Here is a 26783-nt window from a genome sequence, read left to right as displayed (position 1 = left end):
ACCACAAGTCCACTAATGATTTCACTCTCCTCAATTAATCACGGCCTACGCAGCTACTGTGCTCGTTAAAAAACGACGTGCGGCCAATTTCGCGCTTGAAAACTTAAAAAGCACCGCGTCAGCGATTATTATTCAGCCCCGAAATTACCCACTATTATACCTTCCTCCTCAGCTTCATAGCGACGACGTGCGTACGATATTATGGTAATAGCGTGTGTGCACAATTTCCGGCGAAAAATTCGATCACAGTATATCACACGGCGATTCACGCAGGCATTTTCAAGAGACACGCGCGGCGCTCGCCGGCCCGTAGCTGCTGCAGCACGGCGGACATGGTACTGGCGCGCCGCGTCGTCGAGCCGAGGGTAGGCACCGTTTTCTCCCTCTCCGAAGAGAGGGTTTGCGCGCGCGCGCGTGAGGTATATCTCCGGCGAGCACCCACGCAACTGTTGCGTTCGCACAGCCACCCTCCCCGATGCGTGGGTGGAAGCGCTGCGCCGCCTCTGCTTTTTGTTGCAGCCGCAGCTACGTCGCTCGAAATTTCAGGTTGATTGACTTTGGGATGCGACGAGTTTTTAGGAGATCCGGAGATTGCGCCAGTCACTCTCGCGGCTTAAGTGAGAATGGCCGCTTTTCAGCTGTCTCTGTATGGGCTGAGCCAAAATGACGGCTGGGATGGATTATTCAAAAGGCTTGTACTTGATTTCGTTGATGAAACTTGCGCGTTGCGTTCGGCAGCGAGTACCCGCGTGATTTTTCTGGAATTGCGTACGCGTCTATTTACATTTCTGTACTAACGGAGTAGAGAGCGCGGGTCATTCAGCAAGACGCAAAATTTGCTCTGAATTTTTAAATACACGCCTCTCGCGCATTTGCTTTGACGAATTGCGGCTTTTCACAGGATGTTTAATTTTCACGAAAAACGTGGCGAAATCATGCACACGAGAGGGACCAAATTCACCAAACAAATAGCATGTTTTTCCACTGCTCTTATCGCCGCCGACTTGAACCTTGCTCTTCTGTTAAATCGTATACCCACGTCTGTCTTGAAAGCGAATAGGCTTTGCTGTATATGGAGCTATGGGATTTCCTATATGGTGCTCGAAATTCCGCAATCCCGGGAGTGAAAGCGGATATTCGTAAGTAATTCCCGGCGCGTGCACTCAAACTCAAAAAGTAGATGACGTGTGTATGCGTGCGCAGAGTGGATACAGCAGCGCAGTAATGGCAATGAGTCGGAATGACTAGACCGAGCTCTCTCTGATCCTCGTTCGTCTTGACGCAGTGTGGTAGTTCTCTCTGTATGGGTATCTGCGTTTGATTCGTTAAGAGGCTGATGACAAAGAGCCTTATAACAGATTTTAGGCATTTCACGTCTTTTTTGAATTGCTATACAAATAAGCCTCTTAATAAATAACGACAGAGAATATACGTTTTACGGCCACCACGACATTTTACCGAGTTAAATTATGATAAAAAAGCAGGCGCTTTTATTTTTAACTCTGTTTCGTGAAATCACACACCGCTTGTTATCATTTCTTTTCCAGTCTACCCATATATACATTTAGTACCCATATTATAAATCTCTCTTAATCCCACTAACGGGTGGACACGTTTCAGCTTTATCTGCTGCTGAAACACGGGTGATGCAATTGAATTACAACAGCGATTAAATCGTACATGTCTCGAATAGCGCTCTCTAATGAGGCCGGCAAATTGTATCCCAGTTCATCCTAATTATTTCACAATGTACACACCGTTTCGTCACACCAACTCTATATTAATTTGATGCTTCTACAAATTTTAGCAAAACGATCTCCTCGAAATCCCTTCAGAATTTCTACCAGACATACTTTCACGCGCCAACTACAAAGAGCGCAGACTTGAAATACAAGCAACTTGTATTAAATTTCTATCTCACCGTTGTGCAACAAATTCACGATCGAATTGATCTCGATGAACTTCGCAGTTCGCACGTCGCATTGTGTGTATCTCCTCTCTCATACACGGCGCGAGAGAGACAGAGAGGCAGAGAGAGCTACAAGCCAAAAAGGAGGTCAACCCTAAGCCGGCAAACTTCTTGCGAGGCGCGCAGTACACGATGAAGAGAGGAGAACGCAGCAAAAAAGACGCGACGGCAGAAAAGAAAGACAAAGGCTAAAGTGCGCAACGCTGCTTTTTCGCCATCGCCCATTTTCATCACCCTGCACTCTTCGCGCGCGTGTCTCTCGAGTACATCCCCAAATACACCCGCGGACGAGTCAAGTTGGCGCACAGTTGGCCGCGGGTGAAGCCTCAAGAGGGGAAACCGAGAGCTGCAAAAAAGACAGAGTAGCTTAGGGGGGACCTCTTTCTCTCTTCTGCACACTTCACGTGTCTTTTTCTTTGTCGGTCACCGTGTCGCTCGTCGTTACGAACATAACATAACATAGAAAGTATTCGCGAAGAGTAGCAACGCGAGTGCCGAGCTCGCTTTGACGCTGCGCCGAACAAGTTTCGATGGGAGAGGGTCGCTGCTGCGGAGCTTTTTTCGCCAAAGAAAATATAATTCGATTCGGTTTGAGGGAGTGAAGGGGTGCGTGTCACAAGAATGAATTGTACACCTATTGTTGGGAATCCCGTCGCTGCCAGACACTGCAGCGTGATAATTTTATTCAGGCGCAGTTAAGAGCTCTGGTTTTATTGTTTATACTTTTAAAACCGACTTTAGACTGGTTTTTTACTCACTGTCATTTGCGTAGAAATTCATTCATCGGTTACGTACCTGAAATAGAGAGTAAAAGTATATTATTATTTGAAATCGATATGTTCTTCACTGGGTAAAAATATAAAAGTCACATCCTTTCTGGGCCGAAAATATAAAACAGATCGCTGCTCTGTAATCCCGCTAAATCCGCAAAGATATGTGTGTCAAAGTATCTTGGCAAAGTCCCTTGTGGATTCGCGGACTTGGAGCACATAGTATATAAAGGCACAGTAGTATCGACTAGAGAAAATATTTTTCACAAAACTACAATTTGTTATCGTCGATAAACTGCCCTAACATTCGACTGGGTTTATTTATAAATTAGGTTCCCTTTACACTGCATTGTATTGCAGTCTGCAGTGCGAAAAGCTCGTATTTGTGTGTACAAATAGATACCTCTGTAGCTACTAGAATACATTTAAGGCGAAACTAAATTGCCGGTTTCGAGTCTTCTGCAAAAGCTTTTTTCAAAAAGTTTTTTCAAAAGCCTTCTTTTTTAAACAAATATATACGCATGTTATATCAACAGAAAAACGAGGCTCCGAAATATCGAATTCCACATGCTCGCATACGGCTAGCGAGTTAGTACTTTTTTTTCAACGTTTACAAGTCCACCTCAAAGTTTTCCATGCTTTCAACTAAGCGTCTAATAATCAAACTAGACTCAACGATTAGAATTTGAGGTTGTTGCTCAGCTTCAAGATATACCCCTCCAACAAGCACTACATCGCTCTCTGTCGCGTTTCCGTATGCGATAGCCGCCCGCTTGTCTCAATCCTGTCAATAGTGTATTCTGTGCGCGTGCCACCGTGGCGTATGTACGATAGGGGCGCGAGCGCAGATACGTCGGCCTATAAAGTCGCCCGTTGCCGAGACTCGATGTGCTATTGTGGATCGCTGCTTTCTTCGCGCTGAATTGACTCGAGCAAACGTTCGAAAAATGGCAAGCTACGTGGTGAAGATTCTGCCGGCTCTGATCTACCTGGCTGCAGTGCTGAACGCTCAAGCGTTTGACGTTACCGAGAAGAGGGTGGAACACATCGATCTCACGGAGAAGGACATTGTCAAAAAGGACGAGATGGTGAATAATTTAATCTATTGCGTTTGAATACTTTTTGTTGGTTATTGTTTTATATATTTTCGCTAAAATAATTTTTGTTAACAAACACGCGTTAGCGTTTTACAAGTAAAAGTGGGATAAAGTGCTTTGGTTAAAAATAAAAAAATGCGATGGTTCACCGCAAAACTTCTAATCATGTATGATATATAGGAGAACATTGTAAAAGTTTTATGAACTTGCAAGTATTGCATCTGAACTTCGAAACGAACTTTTAACGTCAACGTTCTTAAATAAGAAAAAAAATGTCTTTATATTGTTTGTGCAACGTTATAAGTTGAAAATAAATTAGGATTGATGGGCTTAATCTATTTATGTCGAAGTAACGAGATGATTATTTTCGGTGAGAAAATACGACGTGGTTAAATTTTTATTTCATATTTTGTTTTACATTAAAGTTTACATATTTATTTTAAAAATACGAGTAGACAAAACTGTACAACAAATTAGATTTAAAAAATGCGGGTAGTATTATTAGCATATCGTTAGTAATACGAGCCAAGCACGGTTAGCGCGGAGATAAAGCTTCACAGGTGTCAATAACCGATTAGCTTATAAATAACTCTAACGTTAGTTGTTAATTATAAAAAAAAATTCTTCAAGGATTTTAAACTAAGAGACAACAAACGAGAGTCCAGATTCATCGGCGACCTGGTAATTGGGGAGCGTCTTGCGGACGAAACGATTTTCCGTCGCTCAGTGGAAATATCGAATCCTACCGATCAGGTCTACAACTCGGCTATTATGCTCAGCGTCGAAAGAGGTAAGTTCTGCTTTGTAGTTATGAACTTTTGCAAAACGGGTAGAGCATGTCACGAGAGAGCACTCGGGTGTATAGGCAGTACGGGAAGTCAGTGCAACTCGACACTCGAATGTAATGTCTACACAAGCCAACAGATGTGTGCGCGCTCATTATTATACGCGTTTCGTAATTAGCCCTTTGAATAGCGCAGTAGTCGCAATTACAGTTTTGAGTGTTGGCGTCTGGATTTCAGATTTTCGTATATATTATGGCACCTTTGCGCTTTGTTTTACAAATGCACCTGCAGAGCAGCCCTCTACCCGCAAAGTGTCTGTGTTGAAAAATATCGGATTGTTATGGAATAGTTCAATATTGATGAAATAACTTGGAATATTTATAATTGATGCATGGATTTAATGAATCATAGTTGAAAGTACTCATATTTCGATTTCATCCATACAGGGACGATCCATTACGTCAGCGTAAATAATGAAAAGAATAGCTACGCTGTAGCATGCGACGAACCATATAGCCTGGGAACTTCAAGGACCAGTTTCAATGTACGAGTTCCTCCCAACACAAAGTCACAACTCTGGCTTCTCGTTGCCGCACATTAACTTTCAAGTATTTGGAAATGCATCATTGAAACTTAATACGTCAAAATTAAATGTTTTATTCATCACTTGGTTGTACACATCCAACTTTTCACTTTAGTGGGGTAATTCACAATAGTTACGTGTAACAGAATTTGTACTAATAAATTCTCAAAATATAAAATCAAATGTTTGTGCACTTCTGATCATTTATTAATTTGAAATATAAAAAATTTAAAATACATTTCGAGTTGTTCTTATCTGAATAACAGAGAGATGAAGAGGAGAGATATGTGGAAAAGCTTCCTTAAAATAGAGTAAAGACTAGAGCGTTAGTACGCCTACTCACTTAGAGGACCAAAGGCGTTTAATACCTCGTATATAAGGTCTTTAGCGTCATTTCATCGTCACAAGGGCATTTATATCAAAGGCAATTCAGAGGGATTGACGAAGTTAGACGCCGACTGCTGCTCCTTCAGCGTCGGTAAACGAGAGGGAGAGAGGGAGTAGAGAAGAAGGCGGGGGTGGTAACTGGTGCTCTATATAGCCGAAGCAAAGATCCGACGTGATATGACGTTTAGAGAGTAAGAGAAGGAGAGTCAGGAGGTTGATGCAATTACGACTGGGCCAGTTATTACGGAAATAAACACCCCTCGGTAACTTACACGCGCAGCACTGGCTGTGCAGTATACACACCGTTGCTTTCTCTTTAATCTGGTTCCTCGTCATTCAGAAATCCCCCCAAAGGCTTTCGAAATTTCAAGGATGTGAGCGTGTGCCAAATGTTGCTTCTATTGCTGTCGTTACTTTTCAAAACGCCATTAATTTGAACGAATGCGCCTATGTGGAAAAAGTTTTTATACGTGTACTCATGGAACTTATAGTTTCGGTCGAATTATTTCGTTTCGGGCAATAATATGAATCCGTGAATTGTTATATTTTGCAAGAAGATATGATCCAGCTTCTCAGAGTATAATTTTAAATATTAAAGTTTCGACGAGACGAATGGAGCATGGCATGCTTATAGTTGAAAACGTTTACACTCTTTCTTTGAGAATGTGTTTTACTTTCTGCATAGTAACTGCTTAACGAAACTATATAACTGTATCCATATAAATTGTCACATTATGATGCAGTGGGCAATAAAGTTACAAATGCTCCGTAATTTTAAGACAATATATGAAAATAATAATTTTCACAGGCAGTGCATAGCAGCGAAGCAACACAATTTCAAACAATGACATTCATTATCTTAATCAAGAACAAATCAAAGTTTCCATTGTTCTCCAACTCCTCTCTCCAAAACCAAAATCGATACGCTTCGCACAGAGCTCACCCATCGCGCGCATTTCAGAGGTAAGCGATCTTCTCGGCGTTCGAGCGCTCATTCCAACACCCCCGAAGCAGTCACCTCTCACCTATACGTCCTCCACCAACTTCTCCGGTATCAAGCTCATCGAAGTTTAGCCGCACGCTCGCTCAAAAGCGAGCAAGAGAAGACGATTTCTCCAGGCGTTCGCGACACACCTCCTGCACACGAAGAGTTTTTATCTGGCGTGCTCGCGCGAAAAAAAATGGACGAGCAGCAGCGACGCAAAGTGTGCTTGAAAACTTTGCCCGCAGCTTTTTCATCCCCCGCACACATGCGGTGGTATAACGTCCGAGCCTCAGGACGACGTATAGAAAGAAGTTAGAGAAATATGGCGGAAGGAGAGTGAGGCCAAGTTTTTTTCAGCGACTGACTGCACCCCCGAGGCTCTATTCTTGCGTGACGGATGCCGGCCGCCGCGCGCGAGCTTGCCGAGGCAGTCGAAATTATGAATTATACGAGCAAGGGACATGCGGCATAGCGGGGTTTTATATAAAGCTATGAAGAAGCTACGACGCTCGCTCTGGCTTTCGCATGTTTTCTCGAGATAAAGCTAGGGAAATTGTGAGTTAGTCGTGAGCTAATTGGGAAAAACATTTTTCCGCTTTAATTCGGGTTGAATTTAAGTTTCGAGTTGAACGCTACATCCTCGCTCGCGCCTTTTTTCCTGGAAATTGTACGACATGCCGTTGTGGAATACAATGGATTTTCATTTTACAATCTGGCTCTTTACGAATTCACGGATTTGCAATTACATCGCGCTGCATCTCAAATATCCAATTTTATTATTCATGAGCTCAGACATAGCGGAAAAGTTTAATTTGAAATCTAAAACTATAAGAACCGTTGGAAAGTCGAATTTTCCTCGGTGCAGGATTTTTATAAACCTCCTCCCGGCCCATCAAGCAGTTCAGCTAAAAACGTCACGCTCCGTGAATAAGCACACCTTGACCTCGCACCCGTTAGCTCCTTCTTCATCCTCACCTCCCTTTCCTCTTGCGCGTTCCTCGTTTAAACGCCCGACGGTCTTTTCCGGTTTCATCACTCTGTCCGACTCCCGAGGGCTACACTACTGCAGCAACTCGCAGTGCAACAACTCGGAAGAAACGTCTCTTGACCGGACTTAATCGTGTCCGGCTGCAGCGGAGAAGTCGTGGAGTCGAAATGATAGCAGAGACGGCCGAGTTTCACCGCCCGAAGTTGACCCATCCAGTGTGCAATCCTCGCCTCCTTCTCCTGAGGATACACGGATTCTATTCTCAATCTCTCGGCCGTATCGACAAAAGTCGAGTGCAGGGGATGAGGTGCTGTGCCGCGAGCTACGAGAATACGAAAGTCGCAGGAGAGGGCGGAAGGGAAAAAGAAGAAATTAAAAATTGATTTATTGGTGCATGAGACTTGTTGTGCTACTGCTGCTGCTGTCCATTTCTGAATGAAACACGCTGTGTACAAATATAACCACGGAAGAGAGATAGAAAGCCCAGTTTGTGTATTAGAGGGTGAAATGTGGAATAACGTAGACGCTCGACTTGGAAATGGACACAGCATTGAATTGAAAAGTCTGTTGGTGCATATGATTGGTGCGGATGGTATCTTGAATGAACGGTAATTTTCGATCCTGGGGAGCGTCTGATTTTGCATTCAGCCAGACATAGAACGCTATTTTTCGCTAGAATTAATCTTATACAAAAAAAAAAAAAATGAATAAATACTTCGTATCAGATTTGATTTCTCTAATGATTCATGTTATAATTACGAACCTGAATTTTGGGTCCATTGTTAGCTAACTCCTTCCTAATTGCACCCAAAACTATAAACTATAATTAACGAGGTGTGGACGGTTCACACAATAAACATCTTCAATTAAGTGTAATCACAACAATAGTAAATTAACAGACAAACAATATTCGCCTTGGAAAAGAACGGAATATGTAGATTTTAATAAGATAGTTATACTGATATTTTGTTTCTTATTTGAGTGTATCATAATTTACGCGACGGGAATTATACTTCGAAATGTGAACATCTCTCAAGAGACTAACTAGATTACTATAGAGCAACTTTAGCCAACTAATAATTACACTTGATTGTGTTCCAAACTCTGCCAACTCTGCTAACGTTAAAAAATGTATTTATTCATACAACGTTTTGACTGAAAAAATATATACAGATATTTAACTTACACGAACTATACAATATAATCATTCGTAATCAAATCAAACGAAACTGATTAGGATAATGAGCCTACCTCTGCTCTAAGTATAGGACACGTTCGCTTCGAACGTTCTTAACAATAGATCCTCAGGGAAAGATGGTGCAATAAAAGATCAAGTGGAGGAGTCAGAGAAAGGAGAGATGGTAAAGGGTGTACAGACTTCGCGGTGCGCGGGAACGTGGGAGCGAGAGCGACTTTCCATCGGATCTTATTAAGAAGTCGTTTTCGTCGAGCGTGCAACCAGGGCTGGGTATACGCCTATGCACACACGTACACACTGGCTCGGTATATGGCGTCTAGGTGACCTGGAAAGTCTTATCGATATCCTGCGTATTCCAATTATAGCGCTTCCTGCCGATACTTTCCGACCTCTCCGCCTCTTGCTCTTTTTTCTTCTGCGCCGTTACACTTTTCGCGAGCAGTTTTTTTCTCTTTCTTACTCTGGAAAATCGGCGATAGCGGTAGCTAATACAGGGGCAGATCTCTACCCTCTCGGTTGCTATAAAATCTCGACAGTTGGGCCGTCTTATCTATTTCTGACTTATGTTGATTAGTGGCGTGGTCACACATTATATAGTTTAGTTGCCATTTTCTTTAAACGATAACTCAATAATAAGATAAACGATAAAATAAGTGAGAATGCGAGAAAAGGAATCAAGAAACTAAAATTTGCATCAGAGTAATTAGAATAGTCAATGTAAAGGTAAAGCCTTAAAAAATAGGCAATACACAGTTTTCAATCAACGCTAATTGCTTTATCTTAAAATCGCAAAGACTCGCAAGTTCGAACAAATCCTGAATCCCTAAAAAAACGACCCTAACAGTATCACCATTAGATACGAGTAAAATCCATTAACGCGAGATAATCGACAATTTCCCCCGGCGAAGTAATCGAAGCTCGTCTCTCATAATGATGTTTACGGCTACTTCCGCGTCCGCGTTGAAAAACACGTCGCCCGCGCGCTCGTCCAAAACAAAACGAAACGTCGATGCAAATAGCATTACAATGCGAATGGAATTACCAGCAGGAGCCGTAGTCAGCGTAGTAGAGAAGAACGATGATAACGACGACGACGACGACGACGACGAAGACAGCCTCGGTAATTCCATTACGAATCAATCTACACTCCTTAAGCGAAGAACCCCGAGAACGACGCCGACACCCAAGTGGCCCTAGGCGTCAATCACTCCTGACACTGCTCTTGTATACACATCTATAGTCACCTTGTGCATATACACGTACCACAGACGCGCGTGTATAAGCACCTACGTATAGAGATACACCTGTGTACTACTGACATAAGAAGTAAAGCTCTCGTTCACTCTGAGACGTCTATCCTCCGCGGAGCAGCGCCGAACACGGATAATGGAGAGAGAGAGAGAGAGAAAGAGAGCGAGAGAGAGAGAGAGAGAGAGAGAGAGAAAGAGAGAGAGAGAGAGAGAGAGAGAGAGAGAGAGAGAGAGAGAGAGAGTAGCAGAGGGATATACAGAGATTTGTGCGTGACTGCGCTGGGCCAGTGTCTAAGGTTTAGCGCTCATTACCAGGATTATCCGCTCGATTTCGGAAGCCAGGTAAACAATGTATAATGCTTTTCGTTTTATTCTCGTCTTCCGAGGGAGAAAGCTCCTGAGCGTGTGCTTCTGAAGCGTATCGAGATAAGAGCTCATGTGTTTAAAGCGAACAATCTTGAGATTCGCGGCTTACTATGATGGTAGTATAAGGTGCATTAGGGATTTGAAGATTGAAATACATGCGAACCCTTATGCCTGGATATCCCTTATACACTTTGTGCTATAAACGCTTTTGTTGATACATCAATTGAGGCTATATTTGATTTGGCAAACGTACGGCATAATTACACGGGCTGCATGTGGTTACGCTCTATCGCTTGCATGATGAATAAACATCAAATGATGATAGATACGTATGCACACATAGATTATCTGTCATGATTTATTTATCGCCATCAGCCAGATACGCGTCGAAAAAGCTTTCGGTGTGTAATAATATATGGCATTGTCGGAGAAAATCTTTTTCCGATATCCGCAGAAGTGAAAATTAAAGTTTCAGAGAAATATAAACGCCTCGCATATCAATATTAAATTAATACTTACAGCTGTCGTAATGGCTATCGTTAAATTAAAGACTTTGAAATAGACGTTGCTATAATCGAAGTTACTCATTGGATTTGGATTAAGTCCTATACATAAACGATCAACTGCACTGCACACTCGCCAGCTGCGGTACTGAGCTTTCTATGCACCTAAATTACAGTGAATATCTTCGGCTGCGCCAAATACAGTTCTACATATTGAATCTATATGTATTGTCTGGCTATGCGAAACCGGATATACATTGACCCTGGAAACCATATTAACGGGCAAGTTGTCTGAGGCATACGTACACGTAACCTCCCTCCCTCGATTGCAGACATACGCATGCACATCGCTATTTTATAGCTCACGGCGTAACTTGTTCTGAATAATGTGGGACCCAACGTCCCTCGCGCACTCGCGCAGCAAAATCCCAAGCTCTGTTGTATCCGCGAATTGTATAGAATATCCGCGCGAAACTGGTAGAACTGAATTGACGGTTTATTTCGAATTACAGGGTACGCGGAATAATATCCACAATGCCCTCCCAAGATTGTTTGCTGTGAATTGCCTCAGACTTATATTCCTATATAATTTCGTGCCCTCGACGTACAGTTGGTCGTTTAAAGCAGGCGTTTACGTTGTGAGATTGTATTTTGCCGCGCTGCACTGGGATCTGGAAAAATTATTTGTAACGCGTCTGGTATAAGGAAACTGTTCCCAGCTGGAAATAAACGCTCTTTGTTGGGGTTAAGCTCTGAATGAAGTTTGCTTGCACGACGTCAACGAAACGTGTATATTGTGTGCTTTATATTGAAATCCGACTGAACTGTATCGCTTTTACAATATGTATAGTGTATAACCTTTGATGCAAAGCGCAAGTGTTTGGTTGCAACGTTAATTTTTTTTTTTTTTTTTTTTTTTTGTAAAACCAGAAAGACTGAAATGAAGGCATGTACTGTGAAACTTATTCTTCGTAACATCATCGTAAATTTAAAAGCTCGAATTTTCAAGAAATTTTGAAGTTTCAAACTTACAACGTTTTGATTAACTAATAATTATATATTCCTCGACTGATCAATCTTTAATACATCGGCAAGCACTCATGCGTTTCGACGTCTGACTGACTGACACATCCGAGAAACCGCGTAAGTTGAACCGATATTAATGAAGCGCAGTAAAGAATCCAACGCCTATGTTAATTTTCCGATAGATTCCACCGACGATCAACTCATTACGGCCGATAAGAAGCTGCTCAGTTCAGTCACGTAGGCGCGATCTTTCTGACGTGCGTGAGTCGCGTTGCAAGAAGAGCTGGTGCACGACTAATTAGGCCGGGAAATCGCAAATCATCCGGCTATCAAGTGGCCGCGCTTGCGGCCTCGGCGGACCAGAGCTCGCGCAATCCGGTCGATAGATTTCGTATATGTATGTATATACATACGTGAATATAATATAGGGTGAGAGGGTAATACGCTTTGGAGCGCAATACGGCCATGTCGCTTGATCTCTGATATGTAATCGATCGACTATGCGCCAGCAAGATACTGCTCCATAGCGTCATCGAAATTCAAGCGCGCGCAAAGTTCTGAATATTGATGGTTCGTTAATCACTGTTGAGCTTGCGGGATTGTCATTGGAGTAAAGGGTTTCGGAAATTCGGGATGTCCCATGTGCTACTTTATACAAAAAGATTTTAATCATTTTATTTGTTCTCTGATTGGCTGGTAATTTCCGCGTAAAACTTTTACTGAAAACTTTTGCAAGCCTACTTTTATTATTATTTAAGCACACGTGTTGACCATGATATTATATAAAATCAAAGCAATTTGGTATCTAAACTTTCAAATATCATTTGAAGTCACTGACACTGTGAGTCTCTGGTCGGCGAATATAGGTGGCGCATAGGCGCTTTTCTATTTCCCTCGTCGTTTTCTGCCTGCCAAGTCTATATAGATATAGGAGTGTGCCACCTATGCCAACACGGCCTTTTGTTAGGCTTGCTTGGGCCGCTCGTGCTATAACTGCGGAGAAGAACAGCAGATATCTTAGGATTCACGTCGCACGAGGATTGGGTATATTTTTGGAGGAAACTTATAGTTTAAGAATATAAATAGCTATTCTAGCGAACTATCGCCGAACTCTCTCCGGGTTCAGTGAACTCCATCGGAATATGCATCATTTCCGTTAGTCAAGTGTACTGAAGTTTCTGTTCGGCACAGAAGTTCGCTAGATCCACAAGCAAATGGTTCAATTGATAATGTTTCAGCGGAAACTCCGAACTAAATATCTTGCCATCCGCTCAAATAGCCCGCCCTGCAAACTTTTATATCCTCCAGTATTAGAGAGAGAGAGAGAGAGAGAGAGAGAGAGAGAGAGAGAGAGAGAGAGAGAGAGAGAGAGAGAGAGAGAGCTAAATACAAATAGACTCCGATGAAAGTTCCCCGCAGAACAGGGAGGCGACTCATCTTTTCCGGAGTTAACTTTGCTTTTGCGCGCGGCCCATGCTCCCGAATTAATATTCCGCGAACGAGAGTCGCGTGCGCTTGTTCGAGCTCCTTAAAGCTGTCTATATCGCGCGCGCGTTTAGCATAGCAACGGCGGGCTCTAGATTACGGCTTCCGGTCTGGCGCCCATTTTCTACTGCGTCAAGAGATAGTTCCCTGAGTTATTGTTGGGATTTTGCATTGTTTTGCCTGCGCTCTAACTGAGTGTGTGTGTACATGTAAGTGTGTGTACACACAAAGCCGAAGAGAGTGACTTGAGAATTGTTTGTAATTGCTTCATTGTTCGGCTTGCGGGATTGCTTGTAAAGTCGGGCTTTGGGCCGGTGAAATTTCGAGTGTAAAAAAGTTTTACTGCGAAAGTGTTGCCATAAAAAGAACTTACGCCGTTATGATTCTCCTACAGCTGAGAGCGGGTTGCCCGTTTGAAGCGATAAGAAATAGAAAGTGCGAGCGTCTATAATAAAGGCGTAAAGATTAACTCCGATCGCTCGCGAAACTGTCGATTTGCATCTTAATCCCACGCGCATAAAGGTAAGCGACGATGAAAAAAGAAAAGAATAGTGGCTGTCGAGCATCTCTTCAACCCCCTGGCAAAATGATTTCATCAGAGCCTACGGCGCGTATTTTACAACCACCCCTAACATTTATAACCCGATTTTACAACATCCCGCGCAATTCATACAAAGTTGAAAATTCTCAGAGCCCCTCGTAAACCCAAAACTCCTTTTCTCTCTCCATCTGCCTCTTCTCTCCTTTTTTCCTCAGCTCTCACGGGGATGTCGCGCAACACGACGACTGGAGATTCCTGACGCGCCACCGCTGCTGCTGCGAAAGCTCGACGTTTTTATAGGCCAGCTTTTTGAGGAGACGCTAATTGCGGAAGTGATTAGCGATTAATTCGACAGGAGCTATATACCAAGGGGGTGAGCTCTGCGCGCGGTACGGTCCGAGATCGACACTTTTACGATAGCTATATATACCTCTAGGACACGGCGAGAGGAGAGCGCGAGTGACTGGCAAGAGAGCGAAGGAACGGAGACGTTGATCGAGTCGAGTCGAGAGAGAAGAGAAGCGCGTCGATCTATTATCCCCGGAAGCGGTCGGCTATAGTCGTAGGAGTTGAAGGAACGACGCCGCGTAAATTTCTCAATCTTGCTTGCTCAGCTTCTCCGCACTTTCCGCGGGGCTCTCTCTCTTTCTTCTGTAGCATGCAGGAGATCGAGAGCGAATTCCTGGCTGGTCTGCCGGCGGGAAATTTGTTTGATTGCGCAGCTAAGACGCCGAGGAGATGAATTTCGCTGCTCGATATGAAGCGGGGATTTTTTACTTTTACGGATTCTCGGCACTGCTCGTGCTACACTAATCCGCAAGGGCGGAAAACTTTTCATCCCGGCGCGCAATGAGTTCATTTTTTTGTTTTGTTTCGCCTCGACAAAAGCAGTCAAAAGTAGCGCGAGACAATCGATTCACTGAGCCAGGACCAATTAACTCCATATCGCCTCGAGTCATAATTAAAGCCTCTCTCGCCGGACAAACAGAGCATTGTCCTGACAAAAATTATATTTATACCTTCTCGCAGCCGAAGAAACAGCGCATAAATGAGAACCTTCTGCAGCCGTAGGACATCCTTATAATGAGATTACGGGCCGTGAGAGGGGGTGGCACGAGGGGTATAGAAAAAGCGCGAGCGAGAGCGAGACGGAAAGAAAAAGAAACCTTACCGGCCTTTAGCGTGCAGTGCGAGTGAGTGTCAAAGCAGCCCCTTCAGTCAGCGCGCGCTCGGAGAGCGTAAATCACGCCGGAAGGACGGAAATTTCAGCGCACTATTCATCACAATAATACTTCGCGACCCCGTATATTATCTTGCGGCCGAGCGCGGACGGGAAGAATCCAGTGCGTTGTATATTATTTGGACGTCGATCATCATCGAGGAGTTCGGGGCCGGGAAAAGCCGGGTGCCATGGCACTGCCCGGCACAGATCCTAATCATGGGCGTGGTGTTGGCGAACCAAGCGTCGGACATTAACTGCGTGGGTCGTTGGATCGTGAGCGCAGCACCGAATGCGCGGATCAAGTGCATTGCATAACGGATGTTATCCTCTTAGGCGAGCGCTCGGCCTATGTGTGTCGCCTCATATTTGGCACAATCCAATTTCCTGCAGCCGCGACGAGCTAGCGAAGACACTGTAGATTCGATCAGCGAGCGCGTTATGCGTGCTTCTGCTGCTGCGCACTAACCGAGAGAACATGATGGCAGGACTCGATCATACCGTTATGTTTGACACCAGTCGTCCGAAGTAAGGGTAAAAATCAGTGACTAATATTCACGTTTCATCATCAGTTGTGTGTGTGTGTGTGTGTGTTTGTGTGTGTGTGTGTGAGAGAGAGAGAGAGAGAGAGAGAGAGAGAGAGAGAGAGAGAAATTGTTATAGTTTGGTTGGCTTGATGCAGCTTTTTTACCTGGTTGTTGGCTCAGTGCGTGGAAAAATTGACTGTGTGTGATTGATTCTGTAACTCACCTGCAACAAAAACAAATAAATTTTATGGTGAATACCGAAACAGTGAACTAAAATAGTTTCGTTATGAGTTTTTTTTGTTGGTGAAATAATAGCGCTTTGAAAAATAATGGGTTTGTTTATTCAATCTTGAACGATTCGATGAAGCGAAAGAGCAAGGATCATAGGTTAAATACAAATGTTTCGAGGCAAAGAAAGTTTTTAAATTCAATTTGTTTTTCTGGTGAATAAATTTACTTCGTTACAGAAAAAAAAGTTACGAAATCGAGTACGAGAACAGATAAAAATCCAATTCCCGTTGTGCTTCTACACTAATTTAATTTTTTAAACTAGCAAAAGAACAAACCTCAATTCGTAATTCGCGTATTTTAATATATTGCATTACAATTATCCATCCTGATTTAATTATCGTACACTTTTTTACACTTAAAACTCATGCCAATCACGTTCAATTAAGTGCCCGATCGACAACGCTTCTGTCTAGCAATCGAAACGACTCAGCAAAGACATATAAACTCGGGCATCGATGTTTTAAGCGACGTTTCAAAGTTCGCGGGACTGAGAATCAAACAGCGATATGAAAGTTTCCGCTGCGTTATATAGTCTGTTGATGTTCGTCCGGATATCCTAATCCGCAAAGCAGACAACTTCCGAATATTGGCGGCGGTGGATCGTTTTTATCGCTCGAGCAAGTTTCATGTACCTCCGATCAAACGCGAATAATACAACGACGACTTCGCAGACGTGTTCGGGGTTGCTACTCGCGCTTTTGCATGCCTCTGCACGAATATATAGAAATGGATGCGGAATAGACCTCGCGGGATATAGATATCTGTGTACATCGGAAAGGTATAAACTAGAATTATCGGTGTGGATCGATTTGGAAATGCGAAAATTGCACGAAATATTCTGAGCTGTATATACACTGTTAATTAATATTTAAAGAAGAAGGAAATGAAAATTCGAAATTTTTCTAATATTTTAACGCATGTGAAAAAATTAATTTTTCAAAGGTGTCTTCAAAGGTACAAAGGTATCTTTCATTGCTCAAAAGAGATTATATATTTCATAAAAAAAATCTACTGTCGTGCACTCATTGATCCCCAATATTCTATTCGTATAGAGCCGAAACGTCGAAATAAAAAAGGGAATTAGCGCTCTTCCAAAAACGTAGAAACCTCTCGGCCAAAACGATACTCCAATCCAGTACTGCTGGCCAGTGTCGAAATAAGGACAAAGCGAATTGAAATTTCGCTGAATGCAATATGCACGAGTCTGCCTCGCGCTGATAACATTAGCTTTTCTCTTACTCTCTCGATCTCTCACACCCCTATACCGCCCCTACCACTCTGGCGGCTATTTCTTGCTCTGTACGGCAGTATATATATATAGTGCAGCTGACCACGGATATCGCGCGGGCAGCCGCGAATCTGGCACAGTCACGTTTGACATCGTTAAACTGCAGGAAGTCTCGCGCGCGAAGATAGCGGTCTCCGTTTATCGGATTCTGACCGACGAAAATTTCAATTTGGCCGCTCGTCGCGCGGCGTATGAGCGCTCCCCGCAGCCTATTCTCCGCTGTATTCGATCGAGACTCGCTCGTATGCGAAAGAGCAATTCTAAAAACATCCGCAGTTAGTATATTATTATTTTATTGCGAGAATTAAAATTGGTAATGGATTAACGAGTTGTAGGTATTTTTCAGTAACAACTACTCGATTTGATGCTTACAGAAGTGAATTTGCATTTTCAAAAAAATTAAATTCGAAGAAAAATCATGCAGCTATTATTTGTGAAAAATGAATGCTTTAATATATGATGAAGGCAACGGACCCGTGTCTATTGAATCCCCTGGCTAGTCGCTGTGTGCATGGACGGAAGTTATAAACAGCCGGCCTGGGAGCTTTCTTTAAGAGCGCGACCGAGAGCTTTGTGCGAGATGAATGGAACCCAGTACAGATCGCCAATTTCCAGGCATTTGCCTCTGGAAAAGGCTGAATTTCTCCCTTTTGTTGTTTATGAATTGCATTCTGTGGTCTTGAATTATAGACATAATGTATGGCTTGAATTTATTTGTGAAAATATTCGAAAACATATTTTTAAGAAAAAAAATGAAGCAAACGAAACGACGAAAAAATATTTGATAATTTCTTAAATTATTGAAGTGTAAGATCACACCAAATCTTTATATTATTATATAAATATAAAAGATGAATAAGTACAGCGTTCGATTAAAAACGTGTCAAGAAGCACTTTTCTCCCTATATTTGCAAGTTCCCATCTAAAAGCCTCGACGGCATAAGCGTTTATTTTACTGCGAGATTCCTCGCTTCTCGATACTGAAGTATTTTTTCTGCCTTTTTTTATTTTACGGCTCGTCTGACGTCGAGTCACAGGATTTACGAGGATCGATCAGAGTCCTCCCTCCGTTTCTTTTATAAAAAGAACGAGGATAGTAAAAGAAAGCCACTAAGAGTAGGAAGGAAAAAGAGTAGCTAGTTATCTATAAATTTTAGTCCATGCCGACATCAGCATTACCATTATGTAATACATTTATTAGAATTGTCTTTCGACGCTTTCGTAAGGGAAGTCTCTATGCATACTGCATTCGATGAGGTGAATTTACAATGTCTTACTCGAGAAAGATGCAAATCAGTCATATTATCGACAGTAGGATTGATATGATTTATGTATTTCTATTTGCGGATCCATATGGATGAATTATATATGTATATACATATGTAAACAACAATGTTAAGGACATGAACAGATGAAAAAAGTAAATTGAAAATTATCTATGCAATAGTTTTAGTTACACCAGCGGCTGAAGTATATCATGACATAGCAAATCAATGTTAGTTATTCAAATGTGAAAAATACACAATTTAATTGCAGCTATAAAATCTTTCTCTTTCGACAGGAGGAAAGTTCGACCCATCTCAAAAAAGCGCATAACGTTCGATACAAAAGACTCGAACGTCTCTCAATCCCAGCAGAAGGTCAATTCAAAATCAGAGCCGAAGGAGGACAAAAAGAGCCAATCCAAAGCGTCAGCCCAGCCATCGTTAGACCCATTTGACGACAATGCGGATAACCAAGGCTTCGCCGAGTGGCTGCGCTCCGGCGACGGGGTCGACATGATGCGGCTCTTCGTCATCGCCAACTCTCTTGTCGTCCTGCTTACAATGGCCTGGCCACACATACAGCTGACCTTCGGCATAATACGCGAGCTTATCTTCGGCGAGGAAGAATACTAGCGATATTGGCTTCCTTATGAAATTGCATATCTCGGCTGCTTTATGCATGAAAGACTGTTTCGTCGGAGCTTCCAGAGAAAGAGAGAGCTTTTTTGCGGTCTGTGATTCTCGGAACGTAGAGTATGTGATCGCGACACTCGATTAGATTCGACTACTTTTTTTTCGCGCAGCGACATATTGCACGGGCTGTCACTGTTTGTTTTTTTTTGTGAACGACGTTCTGACGACTATTAGATGAAGCGCGAGTTTTTCTATCTGGTGACGTACACGCGCTACGCAGTGATATGAAGAGGATTTTCACAACAATGTGACTTTGATGTTTTTGCTTTTCAGTATGTGCTTTTCTGCTCTGTGAATTCTTTACACGCATCCTCTGCTCTAGAGCCCACTATTTTGATTTCTAGTAGAAGTTTCGCGCTGTAATCGCGATAATTCGCATTGAGACAGAGCAGAGCCTTTCTCAAATCTCGATAGCCAAAGTAGCTTGCGCTTGCGCGCGCGGGGCTTATTAATTAAGTCACATCGACAAACAGCAAACGCAAACAAAGCTCCGTCACCTTGCCAAACTTTCCGGCTAATCCCAATCGCAAAATCGTCAAGCGCAGCCAAACAGAAACCCTTCGCGCGCGACGTCAGCCAACTAACTCCTGGCAAACTCTATCTTCCATAATATAACGCCTTCAGCTCGCACCCTCGTACGGACGCGCACACATCATTCCCCGTGTGTCCGACGTCTCTCTAATCCGCGAGTCAGCTCGAGACCCACACACACACACACACGCAGGTAGACGCGACAGTCATGCTCGCGCTGCTGCTACGGGGATTCTTCCTGCTGACGGTGGTGGGCTGGTACAGCACGAGTCTCTGGAAGATGATCGACGGCTACTTCAAGGGCCAGTTCCAGCGCTATCTCGAGGAAGAGTACCAGAGGAACCCGAAGATGCGCCAGGACGTGCGCACGGGCTTCAACGACGCGGCCGATAAGTCGGCGAGTCCGGTTACCGAGGAGCTGCAGCAAGTTCTTCGCTCTTGTAGCACTGAACTAGCAGCCGAGGAGGTCGGCTGTACAGTCGGTGAGGCAGAGCTCGCGAAGAGGAGTGAAGAAAGTGGAACGACGCCGGCAGCGGATGCCTTTGCAGCAGGTGCAGCTGCTGAGATTGAAGAGGAGGAGAGGGACGAGGTGGAGATGATTGTGCCTGAAGCCGAAAAAGAGGTCGATGGGTTAGAGGAGCTGGCATTCCGCGAGAAGCCCGCGCGGGAACGCGATGCCGAGCCTCCGGACGAAGAGGCCGTTATACTGCAGGCTACTATTGAGTAATTAAGAGATATTATTTTTCTGCTTTTCGCGAATTCCGCGTTACTGGGTTAAACGCACGGTATAAGCTTCGCTGTGGATGATCGAAAATAAAATTCTTCGCAATTTATGATAACCTTCTGCGGATTTTCTTTATCGATGAAAAAAGTACGTTTGATACGCGTAAATTTGTCGAATTAAATTCCGACGAGTTGTTCGACTTTTTTCTCGAGTTTTTCATTCTTGTAAATAATTGTTTTACACAAGGTAACGATTCAAATCGATCGCGCACAGTATAAAACAACGTTTTCAAAACTTTTGTATAAAGGAACAATATTTTCGAGCACGCGAAAATATGCACCAGTTCAATTCAGCCTGCCACAATCGGATAAAATTGGTTGCGCAGAAAACATGGTTAAGTATCGCAATTGAAGCCATTGCGATTTAATGAAACCTGCCAATTCATTCATTGAAATTAAAAGTAACCTGTTGCATAGCTTAATGAGTTTACGTGCTTCTACAGTCTTTGTGTAGAGAAAGCGCAGTATAAACAGTCGGAATGATGATGCAGCTGTTATAAACGGATTATTAATTGTATGAAATATTTTTAACTTGTAATTTAAAGCATATTAAATATTCGATATTTTCAACATTTTTAAATTTAAATTATATTTACCGGCGTAAATTATACAATGTTAGTTTTAATTATACTAATAAGGTAGCTGTATTAAAAATGTTATTATTATAAATTTGTTTTAGAAACGAATCTGTTGACAACTTAATGGTCTACATAGAGGAGATAGAAGCACGGCAACCAGGCCTACGAGAAGATCGAAACGAACAAGAATACCAACAGCAGCAGCAACAACAGCATCGCAAACAACATCAATCTCAACGACGCAGTCAGCGACAGAAAAAAGAACAACAGTGTCCGAAGCCCGGGAAGAAACGAAAATTTAGCGGTCGGCCGCAGATAGGCGCAAAGTCCGAGAAAGCAACGAGTAAAAAAAACCGTCACGGACCTCTAACTTTAACAGACGAAGACTTCGAACGTGTAAGCAGAAAAAAGTACAGATACACGGACGAGGAGGGCAACATAGTCGATCGGGACTTCTCCGAGTTCGACGACGAGAATAGCTGGACGTCCGACGGCTTCGACGACGAAGACGAGGAGGACAAGCGTAAGAGGATTCCACTGGCGGATTTGCCGTACAAGCCGGCGGTCGATGTTTACGACCTCGACAGACTTTCGGAGGAGGAATTCTGCCCTCTCACGCTAGATGACGATCCTACCTGCGAAGAGACGCGGCCCTGGCCGTAGACTCTCGTCGAAGCTTTGCACCGGTTTGCCGATGTATGACTGAGATGGATGGTTATTCGTTTGTTTGCTACATTATTGTAGAAGCAGGGAACATTAATTTACGTCAAATGATCACTTGAATATTATTTTAATGGCTTTTTGACTCCGAGAGCTTGATGGAACCAATTTTATCAATAAATGAAACGCGTATACATTTACATGCGTTACTTCAGCCGAGCATATTTATTTACAATTCCAAATATGATGGACTCTATATTTGATATTTTCTTTTCACTCTTGTAAAATGAAACAAACAAATATTTTACCTACTTTATTCACGTAGGACAGATCATTACACGTAAATAATCTCTACCCTGGCCGCCATCAAAATAGAGAAATCCATACTGTAATACATTCTAAAACATATTATACAATTCACTGTACGACACGCTGCGGAAACAAATGAATGCGCGTTGCAGTACAATTATCAATACATGGACGCCGTGCGTAGTGTTAAATTTAGACGTGAAATGAATATTTATAGGTTCGGTCGTGAGCGTGCATTGTGTATACGCATTTGAGTTCATTTAAACAATGGGACTGCGTTTCAAATGTAAGACAGCTGAAATTACGCGTTTAGTAAAGTAACGTTATATCATCTATCAAAGTGCATTAATATGCGCTGCTGGCAGAGTAGAACCGTTTAGATACCGTATTTTAATAGCAATGTGGATGAGATTCAACCGTAATAATTCTAATCATTCATATCGAAGTTATACGGCCAAAGAAACCCGTTATGAATATTATAAAAAGTAGGATGACGTGGTAAAATGATACTCGAAAACACGGATAAAATGTAAAGTTAAGAAATTTTAATGCTTATCAACCGTTCTACTTTACGGTTAATAATCAGGATTGTATCTATGATAACAAAAATATGTAACACGCAGTGCACAAGCAAATTGAATTTGAAATTATTTGTAATTTACGTTACAAGCGCAGCGATCAATGAACTGCATATTTTAATAGAAATAACACCAAACCAGATCAGTAATAGATACACTTCGTTTTGTTTGCATTCTAAACCTTGCACTTGAGCAGATCTATATGTATAAATAACTCACGGTGATAATTGCATCATAAAACACTCCGTAAGCGATGAGATCTCGCAACGCTCACGCAAACGTCAAAACGAAGAAAACAACGCTAAAACCGCTCTCTTTTTGTAGACCAAGTGCAACGATCTTTCCTACGCACTATACACAACTTACGTATATATAATACTTAAAACGCGAACGGAAAATGCTCTGCGTTCGAAAAGGAAAACGCGATCGCGTCAAGCTTTCATCACTCAAAAGCAGGAAGTCCCGACTGCTACAGTTCGTTCGCGACTCGGCGCTTTCCAACGGGTGTCTATTATAAAAAAAATTTTCGCCCGTAAAAGTCGCTAGCCCGAAACCGCGAACGGCGTGTTTCACGGTTGCGCACGAAGTGTAGGATTACGAATTCAAGGCGCTCGTTAAAATGGAACAGAAGAGCCGCCGCGTGCCCGAGGAGTATCCATTCGGAAAGTTCGTTTAATACCATCATCGCGTGGATGCACAGTTACGCGAAAAGTTTTGAATACGAAAGGCGATTCAGGCGTGTTTGATTTTTTGATTACTGTTGTTGTTGTTGTTGATGATGCTCGAGATATGACAAGCACCATCCCAGGCACAAACTTTGACGGTTGGTTTTTTCGTTCGAATTTGCGCGAAAGAACATAGCGAATAAAATTGCTAAAAACGATTTATTTATGCACTTATAACGTAATTTGGCAAAGACATAACGATTTTATAAAAAGCTCATTTATAATCATCCGCGACTTAAAAGAGAAAAAAGTACGGCGGATATCTTCATCAACAGGAGATTATCGAAGATTGATCACTCCGGTATGAGCTTGTGTGTAATGAATATATTATCTAGTAATGAAGGATCGCCTCGCGAGAGATAAGATCGCCGCTGGCAATCAAACCAACAAAACAGCAGCAGCGTTTACCTGATTTTACAAAATTAAAAAGCACTCAAAAGTGCAACAAGACACAAAAAATATGCCACCCACAATCACCGGGGAAAAAATCTCCCACGTTCTTGCCCATAAGAGACATATAATATCCCCATACGGAATTCGGATAAATTAAAAGCCGTGCATTCCTCGCCTCTCGCACGGCGAATCAACGAGCTCACGATCCCGGGAAAATCGAGCACGAAAAACCACGGCTCGCGTGCGCAACATCTTACACACAGCACAGACGAGGGATTGCCCTCACGCGCTAGAGAAGATAAAAAACGCTCTCGCGCACAGAAGTCGAATGATACACAGTCAGCTCGCGCGCGGGCGATTTATGTATTTTCCTGACTCGGACTGTTCACTGGCTCGTAAAAGCCGAGATGCTATACCGGCTGCGACGCTCTGCTCGCTGATGTGCGTGCAGCAGATGGGCGCGCGGACTGTGCTGCAGTGGCCCGATTACGCGAGCGGACTGACCGTGACGACTTTCCGATTTCCAAGCGCGGGAGTCGTGAGCTTTCGTCGAGCTCGCGCGGTTACTTAGTCGGTCGAGACGATAGTGCCGCTGAGAAGATAGCAATTGTGTGTAGCGGTATACTACTACTGCTAGCTTTTTAGTGCGGTAGGAGAAGACTTGTGATTTCTGCTGTATGGACGTCTGCCTCCTTTTTTTCGTTCCCGTTTAATTTTACGGAGGTTGGCTTTTAGTGTACCGAGAAACCGCGAATAAACGCGCTTTTATTGTTCCAGCCGGTTTTTGCGCTCATTTGGAGCGATAAGTATTTCTTTTGAATTTTCGATCTTTAAACGATTCTTTGTTTGTCTTGGTGCATCATATAACTGGTGATCTTTCGTACATTCTTATTTTCTATAACTGTGAACACTTCACTAGCGCATCTGTTCCACATGCGTTACGTTGCGCGGCTTACCGCATATACATTCTCTCTCTCGCACCTTATGCGACAGGAAACGAATATAAATGTATGCCAAGTGAAATGACGTCAAGAATACTAGTATCGACTCTGTAGTAAAAGTTAACCACTCCTTGAACATCTTTGTTTTGTTATAATTCTCGATTTTAACGGATATTCGCACATATGCAGCAGAGATGATATTCCGACGAGCAAAAGCCTACGTTATAGAGAGAGAGAGAGAGAGAGAGAGAGAGAGAGAGAGAAAGAGAGAGAGAGAGAGATAGAGAGAGAGAGAGAGAAAGAGAGAGAGAGAGAGAGAACATATTTCGACGGCGCACGGAAGACTTCCCCAGCAGCTATCATTATTGTAATTCTCATCCTAAAGGGAATAATTTTCTCGTAATGCTAATGAATTTCCAAGAGTGCAGGTGCATTAAACCGTCAGTGTAATCCAAGCCTAAAAGACTGCAGTCTCGAGTCGCTTTGGTAATTTCAGTCGCATTATGTGGGACACACGAGAGCAGCACCATAATACTCCCATTGTCTTTGCGCTTTCGCATTCTGGGTCAGTGTTGCCAGCTCGCTTGCTTGCTTGCGCGCGATTGAAACGGCTCTCGTGTAGGAACGGCAGCTATTGCTTTCCTTTGTCTATTCGCTTTTTCCAATATCGTACTCTGGAAAGCTGCAAAATTAACGCATTGCTATTCGAAAAATGCAGCAAGATCGATGCTAATTCATTTCGCATAGCTTTTACGCGCATTAAATTGATGTTATTCTGAATTGTTAATTCTATTGTTAAAAACTATTGTTAACTTCTATCGGTATGCAAAAAAGACAAAAGTTTAGACTACTATTCTCTTGGAGTTCCAATCGTACAACAAAAGAGAAACTTCATTAGAAAATAATATTGCGTTTATGTTTGCTGCATTTCCTTTCAAGATTGGATCCATTTCTGGCCTTATACTCGAACGCAAGAGAATCAGAAAGTCGCAATTGCACGTGGACGCGCAATTTAACTGAAATTGAACTATACTTTTGTATATTGTTCTGACAAATCCACGTCTGATAAGATCCTTAGAAAGTCAGATGATCCACCAACTTTCCACACAATAAGCATACGATTTTCTAAACGAAAGTTCATAAGATTCAAGTAATCGCATTAGCTCTTTCTTCCGAGAAAAAACCACTCGTACACTTGTCATGCAAGGCACTTGATGAGTTTCTGTTTCCCTCTCGTTTTTTTCAGTTACAAGCAAGAGTCCTTATCTTTCTCGAGACAGAGCTATATAAAGTTACGGCGACGAGCTGCTGTCGCAATCACGTTATTCTTTCGAGCAGACTCTTCTGCAGCGCATATTATACATCTATGCCAACCCGTGTAAAATTTAGTTTCACGTTTCTTCTCGGTATTCTCGAGCGCAGTTCGTTAACTCATCTCCTACGAAGAATATGAAAGGCATTAGATGGCGAAATCAGCGATAATCACAAACGACAATTGCGGGAGAATGACACCTCGCATTTAATTAAAATTCACCTAATGAAACCCAAGCGTCTCCGGTAAATTAGAAGACAAACGCTTCCCAAGTCTCGGCACAGCGCGTCCCTTTGATTCCTATTGTGTGTCCATTCTGTAACGAATATCTCCTCCTCGCTGCAGAGAGCCGCGTTGCTCGTCATGCGAACCTCGTAATATACGCTCTCTGAATAGCGCAGATCAGGTTCGTCCGATTAAGCATGCGAGGCGCGCGTTACACTGTTCTCCTGCGTAGCTCATAACAGTGCGAGACGGCATCCGCGGAATGTCTCGGGATGATGTCTGTGTGTACGTGTAGCTTTCGTGCACGGAGCCACCCGCCCGTACGGAATCTTGGCAGGCGTGTGTGTTTAGTCAAGGTCCAGGGGGCTATTCTGGGATTCCGTACACTTTCGGATTACGCATGCAAATTTATTCGTTTCTCTAACGCCCGTGATTACCCGCCACAGCGCGTGAGTTATAAAGGGGCCTATTCATCGCAGATGTATTGTGCCGTGATGATTTCATCGGGTGATTCGCTTTTCGTGTTTTGAAT

At 42.9% G+C, this 26783-nt stretch overlaps 3 protein-coding genes across 9 annotated transcripts in view; 2 read left to right on the top strand and 1 right to left on the bottom strand.

The window, feature by feature from the left end:
• Positions 1 to 26783, bottom strand: part of LOC100123144 — a 105541-nt gene that overhangs the window by 73488 nt on the left and 5270 nt on the right. For 3 of the 6 annotated variants that reach the window (XM_031927828.2, XM_031927825.2, XM_031927826.2), the window contains exon 1: positions 161 to 340. The exons of 1 other annotated variant lie outside the window; for it this stretch is intronic. The gene's annotated coding sequence lies outside the window, so the exon portion shown is untranslated. Of the gene's footprint in view, positions 1 to 148; positions 341 to 26783 lie in introns of those variants that run through there. 2 more of the 6 variants (XM_031927824.2, XM_031927823.2) reach the window with 2 other exon arrangements.
• Positions 2267 to 5397, top strand: LOC100123179. Its single transcript, XM_001607982.4, has 3 exons — positions 2267 to 3827; positions 4467 to 4626; positions 5068 to 5397. Exons 1-3 carry the CDS (start codon positions 3687 to 3689, stop codon positions 5220 to 5222), a joined length of 456 nt encoding a protein of 151 aa, XP_001608032.1. The 5' UTR covers positions 2267 to 3686; the 3' UTR covers positions 5223 to 5397.
• LOC103317947 (probable serine/threonine-protein kinase kinX) lies at positions 15089 to 24850 on the top strand. 2 transcript variants are annotated; one of them, XM_008218464.4, is made up of 3 exons: positions 15089 to 15680; positions 18820 to 20470; positions 21210 to 24850. In XM_008218464.4, the coding sequence occupies exons 2-3, from the start codon at positions 19956 to 19958 to the stop codon at positions 21769 to 21771; spliced, it is 1077 nt and encodes a 358-aa protein (XP_008216686.1). In that variant the 5' UTR covers positions 15089 to 15680; positions 18820 to 19955; the 3' UTR covers positions 21772 to 24850. The 2 variants fall into 2 exon arrangements, with proteins under 2 accessions (XP_008216686.1, XP_032453958.1); XM_032598067.1 differs by having other exon boundaries at positions 15140 to 15686.

This window comes from Nasonia vitripennis, chromosome 3 (assembly GCF_009193385.2).
Source record: "Nasonia vitripennis strain AsymCx chromosome 3, Nvit_psr_1.1, whole genome shotgun sequence".
NCBI lineage: Eukaryota > Metazoa > Arthropoda > Insecta > Hymenoptera > Pteromalidae > Nasonia > Nasonia vitripennis.
The sequence above is the reverse complement of the archived record's forward strand: the minus strand, read 5'-3'. Positions and strand labels throughout refer to the sequence as shown.

Excerpts from the sequence above, each read along its gene's own strand:
- LOC100123179 (XM_001607982.4), top strand. The coding sequence starts at position 3,687 with ATGGCAAGCTACGTGGTGAAGATTCTGCCGGCTCTGATCTACCTGGCT. Across the intron at positions 3,828-4,466 it reads TTGTCAAAAAGGACGAGATG|GATTTTAAACTAAGAGACAA; the intron begins GTGAATAATTTA and ends AAATTCTTCAAG. Across the intron at positions 4,627-5,067 it reads TATGCTCAGCGTCGAAAGAG|GGACGATCCATTACGTCAGC; the intron begins GTAAGTTCTGCT and ends TCATCCATACAG.
- LOC103317947 (XM_008218464.4), top strand. The coding sequence starts at position 19,956 with ATGCTCGCGCTGCTGCTACGGGGATTCTTCCTGCTGACGGTGGTGGGC. Across the intron at positions 20,471-21,209 it reads ATACTGCAGGCTACTATTGA|AAACGAATCTGTTGACAACT; the intron begins GTAATTAAGAGA and ends AATTTGTTTTAG.